This window comes from Mesoplodon bidens (genome assembly GCF_964165515.1).
Source record: "Mesoplodon bidens genome assembly, chromosome: 10".
Lineage (NCBI taxonomy): Eukaryota > Metazoa > Chordata > Mammalia > Artiodactyla > Ziphiidae > Mesoplodon > Mesoplodon bidens.
Window position 1 is genome coordinate 49,330,408 of NC_138172.1, and position 13,407 is coordinate 49,343,814.

At 36.7% G+C, this 13,407-nt stretch overlaps 1 protein-coding gene across 2 annotated transcripts in view; it reads right to left on the reverse strand.

Moving 5' to 3' along the window:
* LRRFIP2 (LRR binding FLII interacting protein 2) overlaps nt 1–13,407 on the reverse strand; it is a 121,866-nt gene that overhangs the window by 19,103 nt on the left and 89,356 nt on the right. The window contains exons 19-20 of one of the 2 annotated variants that reach the window (XM_081245807.1): nt 6,844–6,936; nt 4,177–4,269 (exon numbers count right to left, since the gene is read on the reverse strand). In XM_081245807.1, coding sequence (XP_081101933.1) covers nt 4,177–4,269; nt 6,844–6,936 — 186 coding nt within the window. The remainder of the gene's footprint in view (nt 1–4,176; nt 4,270–6,843; nt 6,937–13,407) is intronic. The other variant, XM_081245806.1, reaches the window with a different exon arrangement.

Consider the following 13,407-nt stretch of genomic DNA (forward strand, 5'->3'; position numbering starts at 1 on the left):
CAAATAAACGACCTAACCTTACACCTAAAGCAATTAGAGAAGGAAGAACAAACAAAACCCAAAGTTAGCAGAAGGAAAGAAATCATAAAGATCAGAGCAGAAATAAGTGAAATAGAAACAAAGAAAACAATAGCAAAGATCAATAAAACTAAAAGCTGGTTCTTTGAGAAGATAAACAAAATTGATAAACCATTAGCCAGACTCATCAAGAAAAAGAGGGAGAGGACACAAATCCATAAAATTAGAAATGAAAAAGGAGAAGTTATGACACCGCAGAAATATGAAGCATCCTAAGAGACTACTACAAGTAACTCTATGCCAATAAAATGGACAATCAGGAAGAAATGGACAAATTCTTAGAAAGGTATAACCTTCCAAGACTGAACCAGGAAGAAAAAGAAAATATGAACAGACCAATCACAAGTAATGAAATTGAAACTGTGATTAAAAATCTTCCAACAAACAAAAGTCCAGGACCAGATGGCTTCACAGGTGAATTCTATCAAACATTTAAAGAACTAACACCCATCCTTCTCAAACTCTTCCAAAAAATCATGGAGGAAGGAACACTACCAAACTCATTCTATGAGGCCACCATCACCCTGATACCAAAACCAGACAAAGATACTACAAAAAAAGAAAATTACAGACCAATATCACTGATGAATATAGATGCAAAAATCCTCAACAAAAACTGGCAAACAGAATCCAACAACACATTAAAAGGATCATACACCATGATCAAGTGGGATTTATCCCAGGGATGCAAGGATTCTTCAATATACAGAAAAAATCAATGTGATACACCATATTAAGAAATTGAGGAAGAAAAAGCATATGATCATCTCAATAAATGCAGAAAAAGTTTTTGACAAAATTCAACACCCATTTATGATAAAAACTCTCCAGAAAGTGGGCATAGAGGGAAGCTACCTCAACATAATAAAGGCAATATATGACAAACCCACAGCAAACATCATTCTCAATGGTGAAAAACTGAAAGCATTTCCTCTAAGATCAGGAAAAAGACAAAGATGTCCACCCTCGCCACCATTATTCAACATAGTTTTGGAAGTCCTAGCCATGGCAATCAGAGAAGATAAAGAAATAAAAGGAATACAAATTGGAAAAGAAGAAGTAAAACTGTCACTCTTTGCAGATGACATGATACTATACATAGAGAATCCTAAAGATGCCACCAGAAAACTACTAGAGCTAATCAATGAATTTGGTAAAGTTGCAGGATACAAAATTAATGCACAGAAATCTCTTGCATTCCTATACACTAATGATGAAAAATCTGAAAGAGAAATTAAGGAAACACTCCCATTTACCATTGCAACAAAAAGAATAAAATACCTAGGAATAAACCTACCTAGGGAGACAAAAGACCTGTATGCAGAAAACTATAAGACACTGATGAAAGAAATTAAAGATGATACCAACAGATGGAGAGATATACCATGTTCTTGGATTGGAAGAATCAATACTGTGAAAATGACTCTACTACCCAAAGCAATCTAGAGATGCAATGCAATCCCTATCAAATTACCAATGGCATTTTTTACGGAACTAGAACAAAAAAATCTTAAAATTTGTATGGAGACACAAAAGACCCCGAATAGCCAAAGCAGTCTGGAGGGAAAAAAAAGGAGCTGGAGCAATCAGACTCCCTGACTTCAGACTATACTATAAAGCTACAGTAATCAAGACAGTATGGTACTGGCACAAAAACAGAAACATAGATCAATGGAACAAGATAGAAAGCCCAGAGATAAACCCACGCACCTATGGTCAACTAATCTATGACAAAGGAGGCAAGGATATAGAGTGGAGAAAAGACAGCCTCTTCTATAAGTGGTGCTGGGAAAACTGGACAGCTACATGTAAAAGAATGAAATTAGGACACTCCCTAACACCATACACAAAAATAAACTCAGAATAGATTTAGAGACCTAAATGTAAGACCAGACACTATAAAACTCTTAGAGGAAAACATTGGAAGAACACACTCTTTGACATAAATCACAGCAAAATCTTTTTTGATCCACCTCCTAGAGTAATGGAAATAAAAACAAAAATAAACAAATGGGACCTAATGAAACTTCAAAGCGTTTGCACAGCAAAGGAAACCATAAACAAGATGAAAAGACAACCCTCAGAATGGGAGAAAATATTTGGAAACGAATCAATGGACAAAGGATTAATCTCCAAAATATATAAACAGCTCATGCAGCTCAATATTAAAGAAACAAACAACCCAATCCAAAAATGGGCAGAAGACCTAAATAGATATTTCTCCAAAGAAAACATACAGATGGCCAAGAAGCACATGAAAAGCAGCTCAACATCACTAATTATTAGAGAAATGCAAATCAAAACTACAATGAGGTGCCACCTCACACCAGTTAGAATGGGCATCATCAGAATATCTACAAACAACAAATCCTGGAGAGGGTGTGGAGAAAAGGGAACCTCTTGCACTGTTGGTGGGAATGTAAACTGATACAGCCACTATGGAGAACAGTATGAAGGTTCCTTAAAAAACTAAAACTAGAATTACCATATGACCCAACAATCCCACTACTGGGCATATACCCAGAGAAAACCATAACTTAAAAAGACACATGCACCCCAATGTTCACTGCAGCACTATTTACAATAGCCAGGTCATGGAAGCAACGTAAATGCCCGTCGACAGATGAATGGATAAAGAAGATGTGGTATATATATACAATGGAATATTACTCAGACATAAAAAGGAACGAAATTGGGTCATTTCTTGAGACGTGGATGGATCTAGAGACTGTCATACAGAGTGAAGTAAGTCAGAAAGGGAAAAACAAATATCATATATTAACGCATATATGTGGAACCTAGAAAAATGGTACAGATGAACCGTTTTGCAGGGCAGAAATTGAGACACAGATGTAGAGAACAAACGTATGGATACCAAGGGGGGAAAGCGGGGGTGGGGGTGCTGTGATGAATTGGGAGATTGGATTGACATGTATACACTGATGTGTATAAAACTGATGACTAGTAAGAACCTGCTGTATAAAAAAATAAATAAAATTAAATTAAAAAATTAAAAAAAAAAACAACTACAATGAGGTATCACCTCACACTGGTCAGAAGGGCCATAATCAAAAAATCTACAAACAATAAATGGTAGCTTTGTTTCTTTAAAACTGCTTGGTCTACCACACTTTAACAAGTAATTTTGTTTCCCAAGTGTCTATTGAGAGGATAGGGTCCTTGGAAGTGTGAAACGACCTGGATACCAGAATGCCCCTAACTATGGAGGGTGTGATCCGGAGGGCTTCACATCCACGCCTGTCCACCATAGGTGCTCTCAGGGATTTTGGCCAGGTTTTCCCTACCCCACCTAACCTCAGGTAGAACGGAGGCTTCCTAACTATGTCTTCAGGCCAAGGGTTTCCTTCTCTCTTTTCCCTCCACGCTGCCCTTCCCTGACAAGTTAAGCCTCTGTGGAACAGAGAGCTCATATGCCATGAGGTGTAGGTGGCTGCCAGTCAAAAGGCCACATGGGATGAACTGGCAGGGATTTTTTCAGCTCCAGTGTCCTTGGAATCTACCTGAAGGGCTTAGCAAAAAGGCACTGAAGACTTTTTCCTTATCTGGGCCCCTGCTTTGGGGAGTTGCAAGGATATGATTAGAGGTGACATCATAGTTTGGCAGCTCCAGCAAATCTTACATTCCTATCCACTTCCGTAATTAAAATGATTTTAATCTCTTCCTATTTTATTCACCAAAGATTTATGGGATGCTAGTAACTTTCCCCCCACCCCCTATCCTCTTGCTTCTTATCCAAATTCTTACAATGTAAGGATATCAAATTACCCAGAGAGTTTGAATTAAATGCCTGTGGCTATTTCTGCATAAAAAATCCTGGGGAAATAAAGAACAACTTCCTTAGAAAGTTCCTACTTGTAGGTTTTACAAGCCCAGAGTCAGCTGGAGAGAAGAATTCTTTCCAGGCATAGGATCAGGTTTTCCCATGGAAGTTTCTGTCTTCTGCTTATTCATATTTCACTCAGTATAAATGCTCTAAAAATAGTCAAAGGACAGAATTTTAGGAATCTCTACGTTAAATTTACATTGGTCTATTCCTCATCAATGAGCTTTGGGCCAAAGCCCAATTTGATCTCATACCCTAATGTTTTTATCTTTCCAAAGCAGTGTCTCCTGGAGTTCAAACACCTCTTTTGTCATGGTGTCTATTCTCTCCTGCATACGCTGATTCTCCTGCAGAGGAAGAGGGGAAGAGAAGTAATAAAAAAGCAGAAAGAAAAAGAGGATGGGGTTAGAGGGAGGAAAACAGAACAAAAAGAAAGCTGATAAAGAAACTTAACAAAAGCAGAAAGTCTGTGATCAACAGGAAAGATGGCATCCAGCGTCTTGGCGCCGTGTCGGTATGACGGCAAGCGAGGGGACTGGGGGCAGCTGCTCCAACCACAGCTATGAGGCAGCAAGCCAGCTGGGGCTTCCGTGTAGACCCAGCTCCACACATGTACTCTTCCTCTCATAAGTGCCTTTCCCCCAAACACGGGACAACTTACACTTTTAGAGAGGGAAATTCAGATTTTCTTATGAACAAATGATCCTTATCACAGACAACAAGCAGTAGTTTTGAACCCTATTTTTTAAAGAAGAACTAAAAAACTACAAGAGGGACATAGCTCAATCATTCTGAATTCCTGTTAGCAGAATCTATGATAGCAAGAACATCATAAATTCCACATTTCACATCAGTTTTTAGAAAAACTAGATTTTTAGCATTTAGCAATTCTTAACTCTTCTGACTAGGCACTGATGCTCAATTTATACTCTCTTATATTTAGCAGGTTCTTTTATGCATTACTGGTAAATTATCATCTTCCACTTTCCCTACTCATACATTTCTCATCTACTTTACCACGTGGTTCTCCATTCTAAAGACCAAAAAACATTATTTTGGCAGAGTCAGGATTCTTCAGTTATAAGTAAATGTGCATATTAACATCTGAAGGATGTTAATTCTAAACATAAAAAATACTTAAAACTAAGGTTTTTAAAGTTTGTATACCCAGCACCCTGGACTTCTAAATTGGAAACCATACTGACAAATTGTAAAAATCAAGCATTAAAATAGCTCTTAAATGCAATCATCAAACTAAAAACTAGAACACTTAACCAATTCTAACATAAGTTACTGAATTTGAGAAGCAGCTCCCAAAGTAGTTTTATTATTCTTTGGAAATCATATGGGGGAAAAGTACATATTTTAATTAGAAAAAGAAAAAACAAGTGGCTGGCATATTGACACACACAAAAAAGAGGACAAAAAGGGAGAATTCACGTGATTTTTAACTGCCAGCAGGATACAGAGTTTGGATAATATGCTTCTTGCCATATATGGAAAAACTAAGACAACTAACTTCACATGTAATCTGATATTTTCAAAGGGTTATCTGTGTTTGCATTTAGAATTCACAAATTTTATCTGCTTTCAGCAGGCTATGTTCAATTCAATTATTCTCAAGAATGACGAAAAAAGTAACACAAATCCACAAGAAGAGTCACTTCTTTTCTTCTATTAAATGGTCTTTAAAGTCATTTATAGGAGGAGAGATTAAGTGAGGCAGGCCCGGGGTGGGGGAGAGAAGAAGAGGGAGGGGAGGGGGGTGGTTCTAAAGGACGAGGGACAGGGCTGAGTTGAGCGTGATGCATGTGGCATCTCCAGGGTTGTCAAGAGCTGGCCTTCCTGGGACTTCCCTGGTGGTCCAGTGGTAAAGAATCCGCCTTCCAATGCAGGGGACACGGGTTCGATCCCTGGTCGGGATACTAAGATCCCACATGCCCGGGGCAACTAAGCCCACGTGCCACAGCTACTGAGCCCATGCACCCTGGAGCCCGCGTGCCACAACTAGAGAGAGAAAACCCGCATGCCACAACTAGAGAGAAGCCCACGCGCCACAAAGAAGAGCCTGTGTGCCGCAGTGAAGACCTGACGCAGCCAAAAAATAAAAAATAATTTAAAAAATGAAACAGAAATAGATTATTAAAAAAAAAAAGTTGCCTTCCTGATATCACCATGGCATCAACACTAAGTTAACATTAGACATGCTTGATAACCTCACCAAGAAAGTGAGCATGACCCCTTCCCAACAAACCTCACCCCATATTTATAAAAAATGACAACCTCAAGAGGAAAACCACATTTAAAGAAAAACAGAGATGCATGCAAGCTGGCAGGCATAAAAGGATGATACGTGCTTTCAAAGATTTCTCGGAGGCCCACACTCCTCCTTGCCTCCTAGAATGTTGCTGTGGCCCTCAGAACTCCTCCACCCCAGGAACCTGAGTCACAGCCCCGGGCAACCTTCACCTTTTGTCTACTACCAGGAGTCTTGACACAATTTCTTCTTTTCATTTAGCCATCTCAGAAATGCACCTACCTGAGCGACGATCAAACTTCTTATTCCCCAAGAATCATGTCCCCAAATATAGCATTCACTACATTCCAAAGAATCATGGTACTCTGTAATGTTTCCTTTTGCCCATTTCCTAAGATATCTTTAGGAAACAATGTGCTTAGGAATAAAAGACAATTATAAAAGCTTCTGCTATTAAAAGGTGAAATATTTATAGGGTTCACAGTATTAATTTTTTAAGCCTGCCTTCATGTTTCACGTTTGTAAGATTTTAGGGTACAGCCAAATGTGAAGAGACAAGTTTGTTTGTGGAATTTTAACTCCCTTCCCTCCCAACACACATGCCCTCATCCAATTCGGTGCATTTTTTTCCAAAATTAAGTATTTCCACAGTTCATGTACATACCTCAATAAGCTCATCTCTTTGTCGGAGGCCTTCTTTAAGTTCATCCATCTTATGCTGTAGCACACTACACATATGTTTCTGCCTTTCTAACTCCTGTTATTAAACAAATGATACAGTTAACACAGATCATGGCACATGACAGACTGGAACATCTACAACATACCATTAAGCAGCTAAGTGTGATCTCCAGAAACACACCTGCACTGCCCATGTATTGTTAACTTAGAAAAATTCTGTATTCTTTGGAAAGGCTCAGAAAATTCTCAATTTTCATCTCATACGATTATACATCTAGACAACCCAAACTAATCAATGGCAAAATTACTATGAACAATGAAATGACCTGGTAAAGTAACAGGTTATAAAATTAACATACAAAATTCAATAATCATCACAGATCAAAAAAAAACGTAGAGAGAAGATATAATAAACATAATATCAAAAAATAAAATAAATACATACATGTAAAATTACAAGATATACCCAAAATCGATATGAGGAAAATTATATAAAACATTCCTGGAAGACAGAGAAGTAGGACTGAACAAATGGAAAGGCATCTTCTTGGATGAAAAGACTCAGCATCACAAAAATACCTGTTACACCCTAAATTAATCTATACATTTAATACAGTCCAAATAAAAATACCATCAGGTTTTTTTTCTCATCAGAGTAAGACAAGTTGATTATAAAGTTTATTTGGAAGAAAAACAAGAAAAAAAAGCTAGAAAAACACAAAATGAAAACAAAGAAAGCTAACCTTACTAGATATTAAAACATAAGGCTTATACAATTAAAACAATGTTGTAATGGCCCATGAATACAGACCAATGGAGTAGAATAGAAAATCCAGAAATAGACCCAATTATATATACAAGTACATTAAACAACAACAAAACAAAAAGAGCAGCTCAAATCAATGAGAAAAGATAGACTTTTAAATGAGTAATGTTGGCATAACTGGATATACACATGGAAAAAGAAAACTGGAACCAAACTTTGTACCATACACCAGAACAAATGCACAGAAAGAAAAGAGAGAGAGAAAGACAGGCAGAGAGAGAGACAGAGAAAGAAGAAAGGAAGTAAGAACATACAGTTACTAGAGAAAAGATGAGTGAACTGCTATAACCAAGGAATGGGTAAAAATTACCAAAAAATGACTCAAAAATCCACAAGCAAGAAGGGGAAAGGGGTAACAAATAAGACTACCTAGAAATGAAGACCTTTGAATGGCAAAAAACACTATAAGCAAAGCAAAAAGACAAATGACTATAAAAAATTTTTACAATTTATATTTACTATCTTTCCATATAGAGAGCCTCTAAAATTAGAAATAAAGAGGAAAAAACCCACTATTATGTAGAACAATAGGCTAAAAAAATGGACAGTTCACAGAGAAACAAATTGCTTTGAATATGAAAAGATGCCCATACTAAGGGAAATGTAAATTAAAACTGTATTTCTCACTGAAACACCAGTAAGAGTCCAAAAACTTGACAATATACTCAGGGAAAAGTAGTGTGGAGAAGGAAATAGACCCTCTCATTTGTGGGAATGCAAAATTGTATAACCCCTACAAAGGAGAATTTGTTATATCTAGCAGGATTACCACACCTTTTGACACAGCAAACTCACTTTTCTGACTCCCATAGATACCAGCAAAAATACAGAAAGACCTATGCAGTACATTCATCTTTGTAGGACTATTTTTAACAGCAAGAGACTGCAAACAACTCAAACGTCCATTAAAAGGGAACTGGTGGAATAAACTATAGTACAATGGAATAAGTGTACAGTGATAAGAAAAGAACGAGGAAGAGCTCTCTATACTACAATCATCAGGTGATGAAATCTAGATGCAGAACAATAGAGTATGCTCCCATTTTCTAAGAATGGAGGGATACAAATATGTATGTGTGTGTGTGTGTGTGTATATATATATATATATATATATATATATACACACACACACACACACACATACATATTTTTGAATGGTAAAACAATGTCTTCTTAAGATTAAAAAAAATGGAAGGATAAACAATTTAATTTAAAAAATTTCCTTAGGCAGTCTACCTGAAAAAGTATTCAGAGTAATGATAGTAAAGATGATCTAAAATCTTGGAAATAGAATGGAGAAAATACAAGAAACGTTTCACAAGGACCTAGAAGAACTAAAGAGCAAACAAACAATGATGAACAACACAATAAATGATATTAAAAATTCTCTAGAAGGAATCAATAGCAGAATAACTGAGGCAGAAGAACAGATAATTGACCTGGAAGATAAACCAGTGGAAATAACTACCACAGAGCAGAATAAAGAAAAAAGAATTGGGACAGTCTCAGAGACCGCTGGGACAACAGTAAATGCACCAACATCTGAATTATAGGGGTCCCAGAAGAAGAAGCGAAAAAGAAAGGGACTGAGAAAATATTTGAAGAGATTACAGTTGAAAACTTCCCTAATATGGGAAAGGAAATAGTCAAGTCCAGGAAGCACAGAGAGTCCATACATGACAAATCCAAGGAGAAACATGCCAAGACACATATTAATCAAACTATCAAAAATTAAATACAAAGAAAAAATATTAAAAGCAGTAAGGGAAAAGCAACAAATAACATACAAGGGAATCCCCATAAGGTTAACAGCTGATCTTTCAGCAGAAACTCTGCAAGCCAGAAGGGAGTGGCAGGACATATTTAAAGTGTTGAAAGGGAAAAACCTACAACCAAGATTACTCTACCCAGCAAGAATCGGATTCAGATTTGACAGAAAATGAAAACCTTTACAGACAAGCAAAAGCTAAGAGAATTCAGCACCACCAAACAAGCTTATGACAAATGCTAAAGGAAATTCTCTAGGCAGGAAAACACAAGAGGAGGAAAAAACCTACAAAAACAAACCCAAAACAATTAAGAAAATGGTAATAGGAACATACATATCAATAACTACCTTAAATGTAAATGGATTAAATGTTCCAACCAAAAGACAGAGACTGGCTGAAGAGATGCAAAAACAAGACCCGTATATACGCTGTCTACAAGAGACCCACTTCAGACCCAGGGACACATACAGACTGAAAGTGAGGGGATGGAAAAAGATATTCCATGCAAAAGGAAACCAACAGAAAGCTGGAGTAGCAATTCTCATATCAGACAAAATAGACTTTAAAATAGACTATTACAAGAGACAAAGAAGGATACTACATAATGATCAACGGATCAATCCAAGAAGAAGATACAATAATTGTAAATATTTATGCACCCAACATAGGAGCACGTCAATACATAAGGCAAATGCTAACAGCCATAAAAGGGGAAATCGAGACTAACACATCATAGTAGGGGACTTTAACACCCCACTTTCACCATTGGACAGATCATCCAAAATGAAAATAAATAAGGAAACACAAGCTTTAAATGATACATTAAACAAGATGGACTTAATTGATACTTATAGAAATTCCATCCAAAAACAACAGAATACATTTTCTTCTCAAGTGCTCATGGAACATTCTCCAGGATAGATCATTATCTTGGGTCATAAATCAAGCCTTGGTAAATTTAAGAAAATTGAAATCATATCAAGCATCTTTTCCGACCAAAACGCTATGAGACTAGATATCAGCTACAGGAGAAAATCTGTAAAAAATACAAACACATGGAGGTTAAACAATAAACTACTAAATAACCAAGAGACACTGAAGAAATCAAAAAGGAAATCAAAAAATACCTAGAAACAAATGACAATGAAAACACGGTGACCCAAAACCTATGGGATGCAGCAAAACCAGTTCTAAGAGGGAAGTTTATAGCTATAGAATCCTACCTCAAGAAACAAGAAACATCTCAAATAAATGACCTAACCTTACCCATAAAGCAATTAGAGAAAGAAGAAAAAACAAAACCCAAAGTTAGCAGAAGGAAAGAAATCATAAAGATCAGAGCAGAAATAAATGAAATAGAAACAAAGAAAACAATAGCAAAGATCAATAAAACTAAAAGCTGGTTCTTTGAGAAGATAAACAAAATTGATAAACCATTAGCCAGACTCATCAAGAAAAAGAGGGAGAGGACTCAAATCCATAAAGTTAGAAATGAAAAAGGAGAAGTTATGACACTGCAGAAATACAAAGCATCCTAAGAGACTACTACAAGCAACTCTATGCCAATAAAATGGACAATCAGGAAGAAATAGACAAATTCTTAGAAAGTATAACCTTCCAAGACTGAACCAGGAAGAAAAAGAAAATATGAACAGACCAATCACAAGTAATGAAATTGAAACTGTGATTAAAAATCTTCCAACAAACAAAAGTCCAGGACCAGATGGCTTCACAGGTGAATTCTATCAAACATTTAGAGAAGAGCTAACACCCATCCTTCTCAAACTCTTCCAAAAAATTGCAGACGAAGGAACACTACCAAACTCATTCTATGAGGCCACCATCACTCTGATACCAAAACCAGACAAAGATACTACAAAAAAAGAAAATTACAGACCAATATCACTGATGAACATAGATGCAAAAATCCTCAACAAAATACTCGCAAACAGAATCCAACAACACATTAAAAGGATCATACACCATGATCAAGTGGGATTTATATCAGGGATGCAAGGATTCTTCAATATACGCAAATCAATCAATGTGATACACCATATTAAGAAATTGAAGAAGAAAAAGCATATGATCATCTCAGTAGATGCAGAAAAAGCTTCTGACAAAATTCAACACCCATTTATGATAAAAACTCTCCAGAAAGTGGGCATAGAGGGAAGCTACCTCAACATGATAAAGGCCATATACGACAAACCCACAGCAGTCATCATTCTCAGTGGTGAAAAACTGAAAGCATTTCCTCTAAGATCAGTAACAAGACAAGAATGTCCACCCTCGCCACCATTATTCAACATAGTTTTGGAAGTCCTAGCCATGGCAATCAGAGAAGATAAAGAAATAAAAGGAATACAAATTGGAAAAGAAGAAGTAAAACTGTCACTCTTTGCAGATGACATGATACTATACATAGAGAATCCTAAAGATGCCACCAGAAAACTACTAGAGCTAATCAATGAATTTGGTAAAGTTGCAGGATACAAAATTAATGCACAGAAATCTCTTGCATTCCTATACACTAATGATGAAAAATCTGAAAGAGAAATTAAGGAAACACTCCCATTTACCATTGCAACAAAAAGAATAAAATACCTAGGAATAAACCTACCTAGGGAGACAAAAGACCTGTATGCAGAAAACTATAAGACACTGATGAAAGAAATTAAAGATGATACCAACAGATGGAGAGATATACCATGTTCTTGGATTGGAAGAATCAATACTGTGAAAATGACTCTACTACCCAAAGCAATCTAGAGATGCAATGCAATCCCTATCAAATTACCAATGGTATTTTTTACGGAACTAGAACAAAAAATCTTAAAATTTGTATGGAGACACAAAAGACCCCGAATAGCCAAAGCAGTCTGGAGGGAAAAAAACGGAGCTGGAGCAATCAGACTCCCTGACTTCAGACTATACTATAAAGCTACAGTAATCAAGACAGTATGGTACTGGCACAAAAACAGAAACATAGATCAATGGAACAAGATAGAAAGCCCAGAGATAAACCCACGCACCTATGGTCAACTAATCTATGACAAAGGAGGCAAGGATATAGAGTGGAGAAAAGACAGCCTCTTCAATAAGTGGTGCTGGGGAAACTGGACAGCTACATGTAAAAGAATGAAATTAGAACACTCCCTAATACCATACACAAAAATAAACTGAAAATGGATTAGAGACCTAAATGTAAGACCAGACACTATAAAACTCTTAGAGGAAAACATTGGAAGAACGCTCTTTGACATAAATCACAGCAAAATCTTTTTTGATCCACCTCCTAGAGTAATGGAAATAAAAACAAAAATAAACAAATGGGACCTAATGAAACTTCAAAGCGTTTGCACAGCAAAGGAAACCATAAACAAGACAAAAAGACAACCCTCAGTATGGTAGAAAATATTTGCAAATGAATCAACGGACGAAGGATTAATCTCCAAAATATATAAACAGCTCATGCAGCTCAATATTAAAAAAAGAAACGCAATCCCAAATTGGGCAGACAACCTAAATAGACATTTCTCCAAAGAAGACATACAGATGGCTAAGAAGCACATGAAAAGCTGCTCAACATCATTAATTATTAGAGAAATGCAAATCAAAACTACAGTGAGGTATCACCTCACACCAGTTAGAATGGGCATCATCAGAAAATCTGCAAACAACAAATCCTGGAGAGGGTGTGGAGAAAAGGGAATCCTCTTGCACTGTTGGTGGGAATGTAAACTGATACAGCCACTATGGAGAACAGTATGAAGGTTCCTTAAAAAACTAAAACTAGAATTACCATATGACCCAACAATCCCACTACTGGGCATATACCCAGAGAAAACCATAATTTAAAAAGATACATGCACCCCAATGCTCATTGCAGCATTATTTACAATAGCCAGGTCATGGAAGCAACGTAAATGCCCATCGACAGACAAATGGA